At 38.1% G+C, this 20,524-nt stretch overlaps 2 protein-coding genes across 7 annotated transcripts in view; one reads left to right on the top strand and one right to left on the bottom strand.

The window, feature by feature from the left end:
- Window positions 1–20,524, top strand: part of FGD4 (FYVE, RhoGEF and PH domain containing 4) — a 220,422-nt gene that overhangs the window by 173,041 nt on the left and 26,857 nt on the right. For all 6 annotated transcript variants that reach the window (XM_059185677.1, XM_059185676.1, XM_059185679.1 and 3 more), the window contains 6 exons: window positions 8,625–8,714; window positions 10,728–10,873; window positions 11,322–11,478; window positions 16,124–16,262; window positions 19,262–19,320; window positions 19,642–19,788. In XM_059185677.1, coding sequence (XP_059041660.1) covers window positions 8,625–8,714; window positions 10,728–10,873; window positions 11,322–11,478; window positions 16,124–16,262; window positions 19,262–19,320; window positions 19,642–19,788 — 738 coding nt within the window. The remainder of the gene's footprint in view (window positions 1–8,624; window positions 8,715–10,727; window positions 10,874–11,321; window positions 11,479–16,123; window positions 16,263–19,261; window positions 19,321–19,641; window positions 19,789–20,524) is intronic.
- LOC131838195 (large ribosomal subunit protein eL33-like) lies at window positions 1,554–6,439 on the bottom strand. Its single transcript, XM_059183991.1, has 2 exons — window positions 6,373–6,439; window positions 1,554–1,947 (listed from the first exon to the last, which is right to left on the bottom strand). The coding sequence occupies exons 1-2, from the start codon at window positions 6,437–6,439 to the stop codon at window positions 1,577–1,579; spliced, it is 438 nt and encodes a 145-aa protein (XP_059039974.1). The 3' UTR covers window positions 1,554–1,576.

Here is a 20,524-nt window from a genome sequence, read left to right as displayed (position 1 = left end):
TAGTGGGTATAATCAACGGTCTCCCCAGCATTGCTGAGTGGCCTGAAACAAACAAACAAAAAAAGTGCAGTGGGAGTGAGGCAAGTGAGGTACTGCAGATCAGCAGTACCAAAAGAACAAGGAGATAATGGAGTCAAAGATGGGGTTTAACAGCATGTTGACATGAATCAGGAGGTTTGGGAAAGCAAGGTGTTTGGAGGTCACAATGCATATAAAGACATTGTTTGGCATAGGTGGGAGAGAAATCTTAAAAACAGAGCCGTTGTTGTATGATAAAACAAAACTAAAGAAAATAAAACAAAAGCAATATACCATCACCCTGGGGGTCAGGAAGACAGGCTCAAAAGCCAGACTTTCTAGGTTTGCAACCCAGCTCAGCCACTTACTTACTAGTTGTATGACCTCTAACAGATCACTTAAATCTCTCTGTACCTTAGTTTCTTCATCTGCAACGTGGAAATAATAATACCTGTCTTACACAGTCATTACAAGGCAAAAATCACTGAATCGTAAAGGATTTAGAACACTGCCTTAAAACATAATGAGAGCTGTCTGTTCAAAAAACATAAATTAAAATCCTGTTTCCTCATCTGTAAGTCAAGATGAACAGATTCATGACCTGAGATATCCCTTGATAGATCCAATGTTCAGCGTATCCTGCCAGGTGACTATCCCAACAGCTGTCGGTTCCGGGTGAAGCTGACGTGCTCCTTTGCAGGATGCACAGAAATAATTTTGCATGCCACTTCCTTTTTTAAACCCTGGTTTCCTATATTTTGTTTGTTTCTCTTGCTTGAGGACCATCGGTTATTTCCACATAGTGCACTCACTTATGTGCATGAGGTTTTAACTCGGGAACTATCATCAGAAACGCTTATTAGTGACCTAATTATTTTGATCATCTGCTTGGACTTGGGATAGGTGAATTCAGTTATTGATTGTGAGCATATATTAAATTGTCCTTAGTGCCTGATCTTTAATTTCTGCAAAAGGCAAAGGACAGTTTAGTCTAATGTATACTAAACTGGGCATAAGAAGAACCAAGTTCTCTATTTACTACCACTTACTTCCTGTCTGATCTTGTGCAAGCTTAACTAAATTGTGCTTCTCAGTCCAAGCTCTCTTTGTCCTTCTCCCTGCCCTATCTCAAAAGGATATAATGTAAACCTTCTGATTAAAACTTCTCACTTGACTATTCTCTGTTTTGAACTGAATAAATAGTGTACAGGACATCAGATTGGAAAAATAGTGGTGCTGGGGCAAAAGTAGGCTTGGACTTTGCTCCCAAAGCTTCCTGAAGGATCATGCTAAAGTAAAAACTGTTTATTCTTGTGATACTATACATTAAAGCCCTGGGAAAGGGATAACGTGTGTATCATAGTGAGTATTCTTTTTCCTGTAATGTGAACCTGGGGATAATTTCTTGCTGATTACAGATCTTCCCTGAGACCATGTGACCTTCCTTATGGCATTATTATATGATCTTAATTGAACACAAAATCTGTACTTTAGTCTCTCTCTTTTTTTTTTAAATACGAGAGAACGAATCTACACCTTTATTTACTTTTCATTAAATTTAAATCCTTGGGTACAGCATCACACGGATTCTGTGGCCAATGGCTTTAGCAGGAAGGTTGCTTTGGAATTTCGCACAAACCATGCCGCTGTTCCCATGAGCACGAGTTACTTTTCCCCAGATTACTCTGGTTTTGTTTGGTTTGCCACCAGGAGTCACTGTGTTGTTGTTTGCTTTGTACACGTAAGCACATCTCTTGCTTAGATAGAATTCTGTTTCATCTCGAGCATATACACCTTCGATTTTAAGAAGAGCTGTGTGCTCCCTCTGGTTGCAGAGACCCCGCTTATAGCCAGCAAAAATGGCCTTGGACCACAGCCTTCCAGATGTTATTCGGCGTTTTAGAGGAGTCCTGTTCCCAGCACACCTCACTTACTGGCGCCCAAAGTTCAGCAACAAGAATTCCACTCAGCTCCCTCCCTTATCTTCTTATCTCACAAATCCATAGGGGCATCTCTTAAAGAGCCATAACAAAGCAAGAACTTTATTTTTACGGACCAAGATAGGAATCCTGGTTCAGTTACTTCCTAGCTATATGATGTTAGGCAGGTTCCCCATCCTCATTAAGACACTGCTTCCTTATCTATAAAATGAGAAGTTAATGATATCTGCTTCCCAAGATACGAGTAGGATTCCATTAGATAATTCATGTGAAACACATACAGTTTGCCTAGCACCCAGTAAATACTTTCTAAATAGTTGGGGCCCTCACTGTCTCCCACTTGTGATCACCTCCCTTGGCTTCCCTGATCTTTAGTATAATAAGAAAAAAATCTGTACAGTTCTGGAATATTGGAATGAAGGTGTCAAGACAGGTTAGAGACTTTAAGATGCTTTTTGAGATGATAGGCCAATTATGTGACATTCAAATATCATTGTCATCTCATTTTAAATTATCATCTGGAGCCACATGGAAGACTTTAATGTCTAGGAAGACATTAAAAATGAGCTATCAAAATGTTGATGCATCTCACAAATTGTACAAAATCAAGTGTTTATTCCCTAAGTTGACTCATCTTACTTTGAAAGAATGGACTTCAGGGAAAGCGGAAACATACGTATTCATACAAAGCCACATTTGCCTTCTTCGTGGAAGAATTTAATTAATTGGTTAGAAACTTCCAGGACCTAGAAACATTCATTCTGGTTGTAAAAAACCCAATAATTTATATACATATTATTTTAAATATAACCTATAGTGAATATATGGAAAGAACTGTAAGAACTTTTAATAGTTTTGATTCAATGTATTTAGAAAAAAATTCTTCCTGCTTTAAATAAAATCATGAGAATATGCACTGAAAAGTTAAAAAGTACAGTTGAGTAGGAAAGCATGAAATCAATATCTGATTCATTTTTATGTAATTGAAGGTGTTGCCCTTAAAGCATCTTCCAGAAAACTCTAATTGTTGATGAACCTTTATGAAGTTCTTTCCAAAATGTCTTCTCCCCTACTTGGTGTTTTGAGGCATGTGGCAATGCGTATGGCACTGAAGAATGAATTGCTGGCTCCACACAAGCGTCTTCTGCCTACCCAGTAAATGAAGTCTGTGAGCAGCAGTGGGGGCTCTTTGTCTGGGCTCCTGCCATATGGAAGAGTCATGCCAAAAGGTCTGAAAAGGAGCAGCAGGAGCTGGTGACATCTGTAAGTGGGGAGGCAGAACCGACAGTGCTGCGCATTCAGGAGCCAGCAGGCACAGTGACTCACCACCAGACTGAACCTGACCTAGTGGGAAGGCAGAGGATCTCTGCTGAAAGGCTGCCACACATGCGAAGGCGCACAGTCCTAGCCCAGCAAGTGCACTGTGCAGAGAGGAGAGAGAAGCAGAGGAAAGTAAATTGTGTCCTTTTTTCCTGTAAGAGGCATGCATCTTACCTTTTCAGTTGGGATCGTTTAGACATACTCTATTGTATTTTTGTTTGAGGCAGTACTCTGAGAATCAGCTTTCAGTGTAGGGACGTGGTGATTCTTTGCAAGTGAAAAAAAATCTGCTTATTTTATAGAGGAATATCAAAGGTAAGATGGCTTTTCTATAGCATATTCTCATTATGTTAAGTGAAGTCTGTGTATTAGGCTAATGGGATTTCTTTGTTGTTAAATCAATATTGTGTGGCTATTACTATTTTCCAAAAAAATCATTAAGAATATATGACTTAGTAAAGTGCTGAGCACAAAGTAGGGATACATAGTTTTAAGTGGCAAATAATATGAGACAATATTATATAACTTGACATACTTAACTTTCTACTTAAAAAATTTTCCATGCTGGGGCACCTGGGTGGCTCAGTGGGTTTAACCTCTGCCTTCAGCTCAGGTAATGATCTCAGGGTCCTGGGATCGAGCCCCACATTGGGCTCTCTGCTCAGCAGGGAGCCTGCTTCCCCCTCTCTCTCTACATGCCTCTCTGCCTACTTGTGATCTCTCTGCCAAATAAATAAATAAATAAATAAATATCTTTTAAAAATATATATCATGCTGTATCTCAAGTGTATCAGCAATTTTATTTATTTTTTTTTTAAGATTTTATTTATTTGACAGAGATCACAAGCAGGCAGAGAGGCAGGCAGAGAGAGAGAGAGGAGGAAGCAGGCTCCCCGCCGAGCAGAGAGCCCGATGTGGGACTCAATCCCAGGACCCTGAGATCATGACCTGAGCCGAAGGCAGAGGCTTAACCCTCTGAGCCACCCAGGCGCCCCTGTATCAGCAATTTTAAAACAGGTTTGTTATTTAAGCATAAGTCGGACAGAGTAGTAGAGGCTCATGCTCACAGACGGATCAGGTATTTCTCCCTACATGTACTCACAGATGAGTTTCAGTAACTAATTTTTTAAAGATAGAACCCAGCAGAGGTGCCTGAGTGGCTTAGTCTATTAAGCCTCTGCTGTCGGCTCAGGTCATGATCTTAGGATCCTGGGATGGAGCTCTGCTTTGGGCTCTCTGCTCAGCAGTGAGTCTGCTTCTCCCCCTCCCTCTGCTCCTCACCCCACTCTTTCTCTCTCTCTCAAATTAATAAAACACTTTTTAAAAAATAAAATGAAATTGGGAGGCTCAGTCATTAAGAATCTCCCTTTGGCTCAGGTCATGATCCCAGGGTCCTGGGATCGAGCCCCACTTTGGGCTCCTTGCTTGGTGGGAAGCCTGCTTCTCCCTCTCCTGCTTCCCCTGCTTGTGTTCCCTCTCTTGTTGTCTCTCTGTCAAATAAATAAGTAAATAAATCTTAAAAAAACAAGTGAAATGAAATAAAGTTAGAAACCATTATATCATTACATCAAATATGACTGAATTTTTAATATCTGATAATTCTTAAGATGCTGAGAAGCCTGTTATAATTAGAAATTATATTAGAGAAAGAATGTGTAAATTCAAATGCCTGGTAGATACCACATTTCATTTTCAAGTGGGTAGTTTATAATTTGTTAGTCTGTATCCCATGCAGACACTTATTACAGTCTTGTTTCTAGTTGCAGAGTGAGAACCATAACGTAAAGTCCCATGCTTTCCTATGTGATTGGAATCGGATTCAGTTACCTTTTAACAGTGTGACTTTGGACAAGTCACCTGGCCTTTCTGAGCCTTGGAATTTTTGTTTTGTTCTATGTGTGTGCTGCCTATAAAACAGGAATAATGTATCTATGCTATAGACTTATCATAAGGCTTAGTCAACTTACGTAAATAAAATATAACAGTGTCTTGTGCCTAACAAGGGATCAGTGAATAAGTGTTAGCTGTTCTTCTAGTGAAATTGTTGTTTGGGTCCGTGATTTCCTCACCCCCACCACAAAAATCCCTAGTAATTTTTCATAAACCTATATGATGTGATGAAACTGAATGTCAGCAAGTTTACTCTTGATTTTCTTGTGTTGGTTTTGGCAAGGTCAGGGACTTGACATTAGAAGACCATCTGTGGAAGGACACAGGTTTTTGCTAATAACTGCTGACATCTCCCTTGGATTTTGCAAATTATGATCAGAATACCTTCAATTTGCCAAGTTCAGCTAAAGTATGATTTAGAGTCAGCAAAAGATCGTTTATTATAAGCTTCCTATTTAAGATCCTGTAGGATGTGGAAGACCTCAGGAGTGACTTCACTGCATAGCAATAACTGACCATATGACCTGTTGGTTAATGAATTTGCTGACTCATAAAAAATGTATTAAAAGATGGCGCAAACTTTGCTGGGTGGTTTTCTTTAGAGGTATTTGTTAAAACTAGAATCAGAGCATATGAAAGTATGGGAATGAGTCAAAAAGAGTAGTATCACTATTAGAATAAAACTCAGGGCTTGGAAAGAGCCCCCACTAATAGTAATGACAACAAGGATGTGTCTCAAATGCATTTTGAGAAGTGGAAGACACAAGTCTCAAAAGGCACATACTGTGTGATTCCATTTATACAACATTCTGGAAAAGAGAAGCTCTATTAACAGAAGCTGGTGATAGGAGAAAGGTGTGGGGTGGAGAGGAGGGAGACCCAGTGCATCTACCCTCATGTTTCATTGGCTCCTGAACCAGTCACTCTGTATTCTCGATTTTATACCAGTCAGGGCCGTCCTTTTGATCTGGGGCATGAGGATAATTTCTCCAAAGGAAAGCCTACACATAGAACACTGAACAAATCTGGATATCATTAAGAAATGGAAGGAAAGGATGTCAAATAGGCAAATGATAATGCTAATACTTTAACCTGAATTTGTTTAACCAAAACCTTGGCTACTTGTGGGATTTAATGACTACATAGTTTTTATCTCAATATTTTTGAGACCACTAATTATTTTCATAGTATTATGTTACTTTACCTGAAGACTTCACATAAAAATACCTCATTCCAGTGCTGCTGTAAAAAGCAAAATGATAATTTTTCATATTCGAACAGATTTTGCATAGGGGCACCTGGGTGGCTCAGTGGGTTAAGCCTCTGCCTTCAGCTCAGGTCATGATCTCAGGATTCTGGGATCAAGCCCTGCATCGGGCTCTTTGCCTAGCAGGGAGCCTGCTTCCCCATCTTTCTCTGCCTGCTTCTCTGCCTACTTGTAATCTCTTTCTGTCAAATAAATAAATAAAATCTTAAAAAAAAAAAAAACAGATATTGCATAAAGCATAAAAGTAGACCTCCTATGTCGAACACAGTGCAGCATTCCTATAGCTTAATAGCATTTTATACATAGTTTAAAATGTAGTCTTCACACAAATTAGACACTGGTTTAGAATATACTTTGTTCTGCTTTCCTATTAGTTTTTACTAAACACTTACTGGGCTTCATACTTGCCTAGAATGAAAAGGATACTTCAGCAAGTAGCTAGGTAGAAATTTTTCAAAAAAAAAAAAGTTCAGATGTAAAATACAAAATGAAAAAAAGTGGGGGGGTAAAAAAATAGAAAATGAGTTCTGATAGGACCAAGCCCAAGAGCTTTGGATAGTTGAAGAAGGCTCCATGGACAAGGAATGGAAGGAATTCAGGAGGCCATCCAAAAACAAAGTAAGTCTTAAACACCTAGAGAGATAAAGCAAGAATGTATGCCATGCAGAGAGGATGGAAAGAAGAAAGGTTGGGAATGGACATGTTTGGATAACAGTGTATTAGATTGGTTTGTTTGGAGGGAAGGGTACCTGCAGAGATACAATGAGAAAAACATCAGAGGAAGTGAGTAGAGATGGGATTTGAACAACCTTGAATGATACATAGAGTCTAGATTTTATTCTGCTGGTGAACAGAGGACTGTTGGAAGTTTTCCTTCTATGGCAAGTAAGAAGATCTTGGCAAAGCAGAGTTAGAAAGATTGCTCATACAACAGCATACAAAGTGGGTCTAACTAGCCAAGAAAAAAAAAAAAAGGTAGGGGCACCCGCAGTGGGTTAAGCCTCTGCCTTCAGCTCAGGTCGTGATCTCAGGGTCCTGAGATCGAGCCCCACATCCAGCTCTCTGCTCAGCAGGGAGCCTGCTTCCCCCTCTCTCTCTGCCTGACTCTCTGCCTACTTGTGAAGTCTCTCTGTCAAAAAATTAAATAAAATCTTTAAAAAAAAATGGTAGAATCAGATCACCTGGGAGCTGGTGACTGGCCTGGACTTGAGATATGGTATGAGCAAAACTGGGTGGCAGTGATGAAAATTTTAATGTTGGATGCTAATATGAGTAGGAGCCCATAACAGCTGGGTTTTGTGGTAGGGAACTAAGTTTAGAGTGATTCAAGATACCAAAGCCAGGTAACTGGAAAGGGATGGAACCATTACCAGACTGGTAAAGTTCTGGTGGGGTGGGGTGGGTGGCATGGGGTAGGGAGGGAGGTAGTAGGAGAGAGGTTTTCCTGAAAAGATGAGTTTGGACTTACATTAACAGCAGGCCAAAGTGGTAATAAATGTCCAACAGTAGTTAATTTTGGATGATTGTTACTCATTCATTCATTCAGCAATATTTTATTGAAGAAAGAGAGTTACAGTGTTAGCAAGAAAAAAATGTTCCCATTCTCATGGAACTGGCAAAACTATACAAATATATTTAAGGAAATAATAAAATGTTTGTATTTAAAATAATATGGGTAGAGGGAGGTGAGCATAGATGAAACAAGATTAACAATGAATTGATAGCTGTTGAAGCTCAGTAATGGGTACATACTGGTTCATTTTACTGTTATATGTGATTGAAATTTTCTCTAACATTTTTTAAAAAGGCAAAAAGTTGGGTGCATAATGCTAATAATTAGACAAGGTATCTGATAGATTGATGAAATCACAGCTAAAGTGTGGTCTGAGAGAGGTGGGAAGAAAATGAGCCAAATACGCTGTCTGAGAAAGATAAAAGTTGTTTCAAGGACAAAGATGATAATGTTAATTTTGACTAAATTTAGGCTAAAGATGTTATAAGTTAAACCTAGCAGATTATTTATTTTTAATTTTGTTCATTTCTGGTTGGATGGTCCTTCATGGCTGAAAGGAATTGAGTACCTGAGAAGCTTGAGAAAACTGTTTTGACTACTTGATAAGGTTGTTTATTACCTGAAAAATATGTCCAGGATTTATTTTCTAATATGTGAACATCTATTGTATTTTTAGGAAACTAATGAGCAAAAGCTTCACAAAATAGCCAACGAACTTTTGCTTACAGAAAGAGCTTATGTCAACCGACTTGACCTCTTAGATCAGGTAAGATTTTCCCTTTCAGGATAATTTTTTGGCATTGTACATTATTTTTAGTAATCAAGGGGTTTTAGAAACTATAAAGGACATGACTGTTCTTGGTCAGTGGAAGCTTTTTCTTTAAGAAAATCTTTAGGATTTTTAGCTTTGGCAGTGAATTCACCAGACACAAAGGGTTTCAGTTCATAAAGAACAGATTCAAGGACTCTGAGTCACAAAATGCCTTGATCCGTATCTTTCAAAAATCAACACTACTATGTTTCTTGTCCATTTATTATGATCCTAGATCCTTAGGATCTGTTATATTATACATATCTATTACCATTATAACCCAAATAAGAGACTGGCGATTCTCATTCGTACATGAATATGTCACTGATTCTGTCTCATGCACTCTTCACCCCCATGTGAGTCATCTGAATTGACGGAGTAATAGGGCCAGAAGAATTTTGAGCCTTCACTTACTTGTTCAAGCTTGTAGGAGACCTCTAATACAGTGCCTGGTGTAAAGTTGCATGGTCAATATTTGTTGGAAATGACATCCTACTTTCTCACATTTTGTACTCTCATCATGGTGGAGGCTTGAGTATCATTTCAAATACATGTACAATTTACAAGCAAAATTTTAAAATACATCATAAGAAGCACTTGAAAACCAAGGCCTCTTAATATTGTTTTAATGATAAAAAAAAATAAGATAATTGATAGATTGTTCATAGAGTCTCCTCTGACTAGAAGAGAAAGTTGCCATGTTTGAGTGTTGATTCTAAAAAGAACTATCCGACTTCTGCCATTGGAAAACTGGAACTTCAAGGGAACATGCCATCCTGGGCAACCTTCTTATCATTGGTTCCCAGAGTGAACTCTAGCCCTGTTAGAGTGAGCCTTAAGGGATCAGATTAGGGTTCTGTTCTTTGAAATAATGAGTTCGTGACTTAAACACTAACTTTCCAAAGAATTTCACTGTAAGTCCATCAATTCATGTTGAGTTGGTACATTTGAAACAATTTTTCTCCTCATGGGCATTACAGACCTGAAATATTAGGTATTCCCATGTTTTTTCCTCTTAATCAGGTTTTGTGGTTTTTTGTTTTTTTATTTTTTGTTATTTTAGCCATATTAGCTTGTCAGCTACTATTGTTGACCTTTTAGAATTTTAGAGTATTAAATACTTACAATATCCTATCTATTGGAGTTTTTAAGGACATAATTTTGTGTTCTTTTTGCCTACCAAGAAAATGCAGTGGAGGTGAATTTAGAAAATTAACAACCATCTGGACATTATGAGGGAACAGACCTCCTTCTGCCTACATTTAACAGAATGGTAATTAAGAGGTATAGTAGCTCTAGTGGAGTATAGCTTAAGACTGCAATTATTTTTTTTTGTTTTTAAGATATTCGTTATTATGTGCAGGAGATCCTTTTGTCCTCTTTTAAGTGTTCAGGTTATCATGCATTATTACTTAAAAGCAGGGAAACATCTGTGAGCTGAAATACTTTCTTATCCACTGACCAGATAACTTACTAAGCACCTGTTCTGCTGGGGGAGCTAAACTATGATGGCCTCCCTCCCCAAGGGGGCATACAGTTTTAATAGGGAAAATGAGATTTATGCCAACAAATTACAGTAAAGGGAAGTATGATATACATGCCACAAAATCATTCAAAACATAAAGAGGAGTGAAAAATACCACAGTTATATATAAAGTTTTCCATCTCTCTTAACTCTACCTGTAGATAGGAGTAAATCCCTTTCCCTCGGTTGGAAATTCTCTGGCATAGAAAGATTAAAATCCCCTAGATAGAAGCATGGCTTAGGTTAGAGTCAAGTTTTCTAATTCTAATTCCTTCTTCTCAATCAAAGCATATATTCAGACATTTCAAAAATGATTTATTTCTTGAACCATGAACCTTTTTGTTGATTGAACAAAAGTTACTGAGAGCCCACTCTATGCCTAGCACAGTGCTGGGTGGGAACCAATAAATTTAAAGTAATGTTTGCTTTATTCTCTTATTCAGGTATTTTACTGCAAATTATTAGAAGAAGCAAATCGAGGCTCATTTCCAGCAGAGATGGTGAATAAAATCTTTTCTAATATTTCATCAATAAATGCCTTCCATAGTAAATTCCTATTGCCAGAGCTGGAAAAACGAATGCAAGAATGGTAAGAGGAGTAGATGGCAAATGATGTGTCTCAGGCAGTCACGTTAGGTGCTGTGTTATTCGCTTTTAAATTGAAACAATACTGCACAGAGAGCTATAGCCAAACATGGGTTTTAAATTTTTACCATAAAGACCACTGATAGGAATTGTGGTACACTTCTAGGTTTGGTTGGAAAGAATTTCATCTCTGCTCTCCAAACTATCTTTTGACTAGTGGAGATGAGATATCAGGGGGTAATCTGGAGCTTTAAAAGCTCCATAGCAGGTCTTTTTACTATGTCATTCCTAAACTCCCTTTAAAAAGGTACTACTTTATTCTCTACCCATGTCACAGCAAGGTGGGTCTGATAAAGCACCAGGGAGTGTATAGAAAGTGATCACTTCATTTGGAGTCCTATTAATTCACACATACTCTGTAAGAAATCTTAATGCTTTGTTTCTTTGTACAGGGAAACAACCCCTAGAATTGGTGACATCCTTCAGAAATTGGCACCATTCCTTAAGATGTATGGAGAATATGTGAAAGGATTTGATAACGCAATGGAATTGGTTAAAAACATGACCGAGCGTACTCCCCAGTTCAAATCAGTAGTTGAAGAAATTCAGGTAATTGGACTCTTCTGTTCAAGGCTATGAGTTAATTTTTCTGTACAAATCATAAGGTCTTCTGATCTAAATTTGAGATTGAGACATCTTGTGAGGCTCTCGGTCTCAGGGGTTAGAGTATTGGTCTTCTAAATTGAGACATCTGAGACAGCCAAATGCCATGCTATTCTGAATTACGCAAAAATCATCTCTGCAAAATTAACATATTTATTGAGCACATGCCTTGTGCTAAGTAGTAAATTCTCCATTTACATTTGAGTCTAGCTTTTATAAAGATTCACATAAATTTATAAAGTGAGTTCCCATTCGGGTCTATGCTTCTCTTGCTTTCTTTCAGAGGTTGAGATGATAGAATGAATATATAAATGAATATAAAGAATGATTGCCATAAACCCTGACATTCTGCAAACATTATTATTATTATTCTGGGTGTGTGTATGTGTGTGTGTGTGTGTGTGTGACTTTATATATGTATACTGATTTTTTTTTTTTCAATTTCACCAAACCTGGATAATATGCTTTGATAACAGCATAGTAATTTCTGTTTGATTTTCTAGTTAAAGTTAATGACTTATTATTATTTAATAAAAATAATAATCAATAATAAAAATAAAAATCAAAAAGGAATTCTATAGATCACGTAAGATTTTTATGGCAGGGATTCTGTTGCTCCTTCTGTTTTCTTTTGTGCTAGATAAATATTTTTTATTTTACCATTTTAATCCTTTAAATTTTAAAGCTGTTTTTCATTTTTTCCTGCTGTTTGTTGGAGGAATTATAATATGTATTTTAATTTATCACAGTCTACTTCAGATTAATACTGACCTTAATTATGTAAAATACAGGCATTTTGCTATGCACCATGCTTTTAGTCTGAGATACATTACCCTTGTATGTTTTAAATCGAATAATACAGAGATGTAATCATTTCTTATAACTTTATGTCTTTGAAGGGAGGATGTGAGAAAAAAAATATATCTATAAATATGTTTATTAAACCATATATTTGCCATTTCTGAAATAAGTTTCTTTCCACATAAAGTGGTAAATGTTTCTTGCAAGGCAGAGAATGAATAGCAACAAATTTTCTTGGTCTTTGTTTATCTGGGAATATCCTTATTTTTTCTACATTGTTGAATTGTGTTGCTGGATACAGAATTCTTGGTCAATACTTTGTTGTGTGTTTTGTTTTTTTTCTTTCAGCAAAATGAATATTATTTCACTGTGCTCCATCCTCTCTTGTTTTATATGGGAAGTTAGGAACTGTATTGATATTTTTTGTATGTGATGAATTGTTTTTCTCTTGATACTTTCAAATTTATTTCTTTACTTTTGTCTTTCAACAGTTTGAATAGGATGTGTCTAATGTGACTCTGTATTTTTCTTAGGGTTGAATTTCTTAGATGTGTAGGGTTTTTTAATTAACAATTTGAGAAGTCTTCAGCCATTATGTCTTCAAATAATTTACTCCAATTACACATATATTGGTATTTTTGTTATTCTACAAGTTTCTGAGATGGTTCATTTTTCCTTATTCATTCTTCTGTTCTTTAGATTGTATCATTTCTCTGAGTCTTTTTTTGTGTTCACTGATTTTTTTTTTCCTCCTACTGTCTGGAATCTGCTGTCAAGTCCCTGTGGTGTATTTTTCATCTCAGCCCTTGTGCTTTTCAACTCCAGAATCTCTGTTGGTTCTTTTTTTAATGCCTCTTTCCTTCTTGGAAATTGCTAATTGTGCATTCATTGTTGTTATGCTTTTCGTGTTTTTCAATTTCCTTTAATTCTTTGGACATTTTTATAATGTTCATATACTGGCTACATCCAGTATCTGTATTCAGAGACAATTTATTTTGATTGCCTTTTTTTCAGTTTACTAAATAGTAATAGTTTACTATGTCTTCGAATGTCTCTCTCTCTCTCTCTTTTTTTTTTTTCCTGCTGAATATTGGACATTTTAGGTAACCTATTATAGCAGCTCTGTATTCTGATTTCCTCCACTGAAAGTGGCTTTGGTTAGTTTTGTTTGCTTAGTAACTTGCTTAGACTAAATCTATAAAATCCTCTGGTATGCAGTTGCCAATATCTTTACTCACTATATGGTTTAATATTTCTGTGTGTGTGTGTGTGTGTGTGTGTGTGTGTGTGTGATTCCAGCCTTCAAGGGCTTGCCCCTATGTCTGTGTAGGTTATGGGGTCAAACAGTTATTGAACAGAGATGACTAAACAAACTACCTAGAGCCAGTAAGCTCTTGTCTGCTGATAGACCAGTGTATGCAGAGGGGAATGCATTTTAAAGATCAGACCATTTTCAAGTCTACTGGACTCTTTTACATCTCTTGTTTGCATATTCAAGCCTCATGGTAGCCTGGAGACTGTGCTGATTTAAGTGGTCTTCTGTCTCTACTGATCATTCACACAGCCTCAGCCAAGAATATTATTATCTAGCCTCCTCTCGCCCCAGCTTCCAACTGCAACTTCAGGCCAGTAGAGCCATTGGTCTTCCCCACTCGCCCACCTTCACTTTGACTGACGGTGTTGCTGGATGAGTGCATTGCCCACCACTCCAAATCTGAGGAGCCCTCTCAACTTTAGCAGAGACATGCCAGTCCCACAGCCAGTCCCACCCAAACTGAGCATTGAATCTTCATTTGCTAAGGGAGGAATGGGTGTGACCCCAGGCCAGAATGCCACAGATTCTCATTGTTCTTACCCAAAGGTCAACAGTTTTTATAAACGCTTTTCAGATTGTTCTGTGCCTTTGGTCTGTTTCCAGATTGCCAAAATGGTGGTTTTATCAGTTTTATCCAGCTTTCTAGTTGCTTTTTCCAGGGAGTTTTTTACTGTCTTTTCCCTTAGCCATAGACAAAAGCCCTGCTTCTTTCCATTCACTCTTTCTTTTTCTTCTCTTGTGATTAAACACTCATCTACCTTTCTGAACACTGGCTCCTTTGATTCTTTTACCAGCCCCATTGGCTTAAACTGGACAGAGTACAGGGTTGACTCCTCACATTCTTTTTGGCCTTCACACCCACATGCTCCTTGTCCTCTATCCATCATGTCCTACAGATGCCTCTAGGGTTGTTGTTTCTAGTTATTTCCTACCTGTAAACTGTCATAGTCCTTGGGAATCAACCAACTAAGTTTAGAAGTTTGTGACTTAGTCCCTGGACTTCTCTGAGCCAGAGTTTCCTCATGTAAAAATGGGGGGGTCTGTAGTATTTTCCTATATTTCATCTACATATAATATATATATTTCCTGTACACATATACAATAGAATCAAATGGAATGACTAAACTTATATCATTAATATTTTATTCTTAATTAAGGAAAGCTATTACTTTTTCAGCTTCCTTGTTGATTTCAGGCTCTTTATACGTTTTTTTCCTGGTCTGCACCATAACTTCCAAACTACTAATTTCCCCATATCTCTCTAAAGCCATACTGCAGTAGGTTAATATTAATACATATCCTATCTAATAGTAACTTGCTCTCCTGCATGAAAACTTGCATTAGAAGAAGCAAGTCTAAACGCAGCTTACTTACTACCCCAGATTTTTTCTTCCTTATCCCCTGTTTATATAGATATATCTTATTTTATATTTATATTATTTATATTTATATTTATATTTTCCATCCAAACTCAATGTTACATGTCCCACTGCTATGGACCTGCTCTCCAAGGTCCCTCTTTCTGCACTTGTCCCCTGGTCTTCCTTTCCCTTCCCAACAGAGGCAGCCCTCATTGGAATTCATGTCAAAAGCTCTCTTGTCTGTGAAGGCTTTCACTTCTTTGAATGCAAACATTATGTCTTAATACAACTTTAACACCCGATAGTGCCTTGATTGTGGTATGAGCTCAATAAATAGCTTAATGGGATTCCTGGTTTATTTAATATGAACAGGAACACATCTTATTTTTCAAGTAATCTTTTCCCTGCCTTATGTTAACAGTTTATTAAAAATAAGGGCTATAGACTCAATTTTGCTGTAAGAAAAGGAGATATATTCATAGAGTTCAGTTTCTAATGGAAAAGACTGACATGGCCTAATGAAAAATTAAAATTTTCTGAGAGATAATAAGATGCTCAGAACTTATTCTTCTATGTGGAGTCTTTTTTAAGTTCAAAGGAAATGACATTTATGGTAACCTTATTATTAAATAGTCTCTGTTGAGTCCAAAGTCATTTAAAACAGTTGTGCTTAGTGAACCTCATTAAATATATGCATCTTTTAAAAAGCTCTGAAGCATGATTCAATAATGTGGCCAGACAAACCCTTCCAGTGACTAATTGAAGTGGTTGCCAGCAATCTGGAATTTTCTTTCTTCCTTCCCTCCATTCTACTTGGTTTTTCTTTCTGTTCTTAGACTAGATTGATGGGGCTCAAATTTTAATGTTCTAAGAATCTGGGGTATTTTAAAATGCATGTTCACAGGCCTTAGCCTCAGAGATTCTGTTTCATAGGTCAGGAAGGGGTTCAGAATTTGCATTTTTAACAATGCTTTAGATCGATCTGATGCAAGTGATCCACAGACCACACTTTGTAGGGAAATACTGCCCTTGAGGAAAGTTCTGCAGGACAGTGAGTTTTTACATTGGCTGACTTAATTTTTAAATCTTTCTTCAAAAACCTTTCTCATTGTAGAAACAGAAGATCTGTGGGAGCTTGACTTTGCAGCATCACATGCTGGAGCCTGTTCAGCGGATTCCCCGGTATGAGATGCTCCTGAAGGACTACCTGAGGAAGTTGCCCCCTGATTCTCCAGACTGGAATGATGCTAAAAGTAAATGCTTCTCTCCCGCCCTCTCTCTATTATGGGGTAATCAAGTGACCAGGCAGCCTTGTGGTTAACAAGCAAGATATGTCTCATAGCCAATTTAGTAAAATATTGTTGCCAAAAACTAACCTCCCTGGAAATTGTCATCAACATCTCAGTTAGGCAAGCACTTCTGAGCCCAAATCACAGGTTTATAGCAATGCAAATCGCATTTCTCCTGCTGATTTCACGTTAATCATTAACTTGAAAATCTGAAACTATAGTCTTAGAGACATCTGGCCTAGCAATACATAATTACCCTCTCACAGGAAGAATACAGCCATTCAGAATTACTGGTGCTGCTGGTTAATTAGATAGGTTGATGTATACCAAGAAAGCTAAAATGTAAAAATAACCTAAGCAAAGTTGGCTCTACCTACCCTGAAAGAGAAGAGAAAATGATGCTTTTTAGTGTCAGTTAACGTCTTCTCAGGAAAACTTTATTCCTATTCTTCTCGTTGTCTTCTGTTTTTTCATTAGGTCCTAATGAATGGGTTTGGTTTTGTTTTGTTTTAAGATTTTATTTATTTATTTGACAGAGAGAGATCACAAGTAGACAGAGAGGCAGGCAGAGAGAGAGAGGAGGAAGCAGGCTCCCTGCTGAGCAAAGAGCCCAATGTGGGACTCGATCCCAGGACCCTGAGATCATGACCTGAGCCAAAGGCAGCGGCTTAACCCACTGAGCCACCCAGGTGCCCCTGAATGGGTTTTTTTTTAAGGCTCAGGAGTTTCAATACTTTAGCTTTCTCTTGTACTTTTAAAAAATCAAAGCCAATGATTCTTGATCTTTAGGGGTTGTAAGTTCAAGCCCCTCATTGGTTGTATAGCTTACTTAAAAAAAATAATTTATAAGGGGGTGGCTCCCTGGCCCAGCCAAAAGAATGTGACTCTTAATCTAGGGGTTATTAGTTCAAGTCCCACTTTGAGTGTATAACTTACTTAAAAATTATTTTAATTTAAAAAAAAAAAATGAGGGGCGCCTGGGTGGCTCAGTGGTTAAACCGCTGCCTTCGGCTCAGGTCATGATCTCAGGGTCCTGGGATCGAGTCCCGCATCGGGCTCTCTGCTCAGCAGGGAGCCTGCTTCCTCCTCCCTCTCTCTCTGCCTGCCTCTCTGCCTACTTGTGATTTCTCTCTGTCAAATAAATAAATAAAATCTTTAAAAATAAATAAATAAATAAATAAATAAATAAAATGAGGGGCACCTGGGTGGCTCAGTGGTTTAGGCCTCTGCCTTAGGCTCAGGTCATGATCTCAGGGTCCTGGGATTGAGCCCCACGTTGGGCTCTCTGCTCAGCGGGGAGCCTGCTTCCCTCTCTCTCTGCCTGCCTCTCTGCCTACTTGTGATCTCTGTCTATCAAATAAATAAATAAAAATCTTTAAAAAAAAAATTTAAAAAAAATGAAGGGCAGAATGCAAATTTAAGGGATAGAAATGGCTTAGTGTCAAGAACTAACAATGCTGCTGTACAATCTTAAAACATAGATACTTTGCTAATAATTTCTTGTCTTTATTATAAGTGTATCCTGGCAAGAGATGAGGAATACAGAATACTGTCTTTGGTCTTGGCAGCCTGGGTCTTTTTTTTGAACAGGATGCTTTCTCTGATACACTTCTCCCACCACCCAAGTGAGTCAACAACCACAGGAACTTCTCTTCTTCCCTTTCACCCTTTACAGTTTAGAATTATCCTGACTTGACTTCTTCCACTTTCCACTTCATGCCCACTTCCCACTCATCTGGGCTGTGTGGTTGGTTTTAGTGGCAGAAGAGGTAGTAGTAGGGTCACCACTCCTCTCTTCCAACTGCTGATCCCAGGTTATTTTATTCTGTCTTCCTCTACCTTGGATCCTGTAGGGAATGCACAGAATTGCCCCAATCAGGATAGTCCTCCAAAATCTAAATAAAAATTCAATTTCTTCTATACTCAAAGACTTAGACTTGCCCTAAAATGGCAGTGTCAACAATGAGAAAGTTAGCAACACTGTAGGGTATTTTATTACTCTCTTTGGTTGCCCGTTGCTCCTAAAATTGTAAGGAAATAACGGAGGTGCTTTTAGAGACCCAAAGGAGAGAAGAAAGCAACACAAGTGCATTTTGTTCAGCCATGGAACAAAGAAGGCAGAGAATTTGGTCTAGAAGAAATAAAGTTGTTGTAGTAACAAAATTAATCAGGCTGGTATTCATAAGATAGAAAGGAAAGAGCAGGTCAGGATTGAGGGCATTCCCGAAGGTTGATCCAGCAGGAGGCCTTAACCTCCACAGCTCTTTGCCAACAGTGCTGGAGGCCCTCCCTTGCCCATACTGGGCAGTTCCCATTCCCATCTCTCCCACCACCGGTTCCGCATAAAACCTTCCATCAGCATTGGCATCAGAGAATTCCCTGTCACCTGAGCAAGACTAGCACTGTATGTGTGTTTTCCCGAAGAAAGTTGTTTATGCTTGGTGGTTAGTTTGCTCATAAAACTCACAAAACAGTATTCCTGCTGAAATGTTGTAGAACTTTGAGCCAGAAGACGGAGGTTACAGCATGGCCCTAGAGTATCATAGTTGTGTGATCTTAACCAAGCCACCTCACTTGCCGTTGTCTCTTCTGCCAGGCGGGGCTAGCTAACCGACTCTCCATTCAAGGTTGTGTCAGAATGAAGAGACATAATATATATGAAAGCGTCTGGCAAAGCACCTTGTGCCAGTCTAGTGTACATGTATTTGTTAATTTTGAAGGTTCATTATATAGGTCATATGTATAGTTGTATATGACTGTTTACAAGGAAATGCCCTCATGTTCCAAGTAATCTGCTTACAAATAAACTCGTTAAAGTTCTGTTTTGTAAATGGAAATTGCCCCTGCTTTTGGTGTCAGATGTGGTCATCAGTCTCAGATTTCTTATTGTGGTATGTTATTCAACTACCTAGTAGCATAGGAACAACAAAATACATTTATTTAATTTCTTTTTTTCCATTTAGAATCACTTGAAATTATATCTACAGCAGCAAGCCATTCTAATAGTGCAATAAGAAAAATGGTAAGTGATTTTCAAAGGAGTTGGGAATCTTCTAGTTAGATAATTGTTGATAACATAGCCTAATGTTATCTGTAGGTTTGGACCAAAATGAATTGATACAAGTGAACCAAAAAGATTCTTTATTAAATGTTCAGTGTTGTGGAGAATAATCCTCTTCTCCCAGGTTTCAGTTTGCTAATAATGGACACATTTTATACCAAATTTATGCTTAGTTCCAATCCCTTCTGAATTATCCAGATTTTAGCGAAGGTCATTGTATTATTAAAGCCACTAAGGTAGAACCTTCCTTTGGTCTTGCTGTGTTTTGCTTTAATTTTCTAGGAGAACCTAAAGAAACTGTTAGAGATTTATGAAATGTTGGGAGAGGAGGAAGACATTGTAAATCCTTCAAATGAACTAATAAAAGAGGGACAAATCCTCAAACTCGCTGCTCGGAACACATCAGCACAAGAACGCTACCTTTTCTTAGTGAGTATTATAGTGTGAGCTGGTCACATAAGAGTAATTCATTAACGTTGTTCTGTACATGTTGGAAAAGTAGGGTGCCTGCTTGCTAACCAAAACAATTCTGTCTAACCTGGTTTGGTCAGCACTGTCAGGATTCCACAAAAGTGAATGTCTTTAGTAACTAAAACTTGTTCTTTCAAGGACACAAATCTTAGAATATTTTTAAAATATTGTTCTGTGTACTTACCACATATCAGTTACTTTAGTAACACACAGCTGAAGACAATTTAACCTGTCCATCATGATCTTAGCTATCAATATACGGGGGAAGGTATGATGTGTTTTCTCAAATGTTCCTTGTTTCAGATTCACTCCTTCCTTTAATTCTTATAGGTGAATGGGTACCATTTTCTGACTGGAGTTCTCTTCCTAATTCTCTCTGATCGCTACTTTTGATCTTTACAGTTTGAGGAAATGTATCCTCATATCGCCCTCGGCCCGCAAGGACGGCAAGAACCCTGGTTCGGATGCATCACACTTATATACGCTTACATGACCAATCAGTGAGCAGGGTACAGGAGGGAGCGAATCAGGCTGTGCACCTAAACGAACAACTTCGCTAGCAACCAATGCTGTTTACTTCCTCTTTAAGCGTTCCACTTAGTCTCACGAGGCAATCCTAACCTGGCAACTAGCCAGGCGCCATCTTTTAATGGCGGAGACCGCCCTGGCCAGGGGCCTGCCTCCAACATCTCCC

This window comes from Mustela lutreola, chromosome 8 (genome assembly GCF_030435805.1).
Source record: "Mustela lutreola isolate mMusLut2 chromosome 8, mMusLut2.pri, whole genome shotgun sequence".
Lineage (NCBI taxonomy): Eukaryota > Metazoa > Chordata > Mammalia > Carnivora > Mustelidae > Mustela > Mustela lutreola.
The sequence above is the reverse complement of the archived record's forward strand: the minus strand, read 5'-3'. Positions and strand labels throughout refer to the sequence as shown.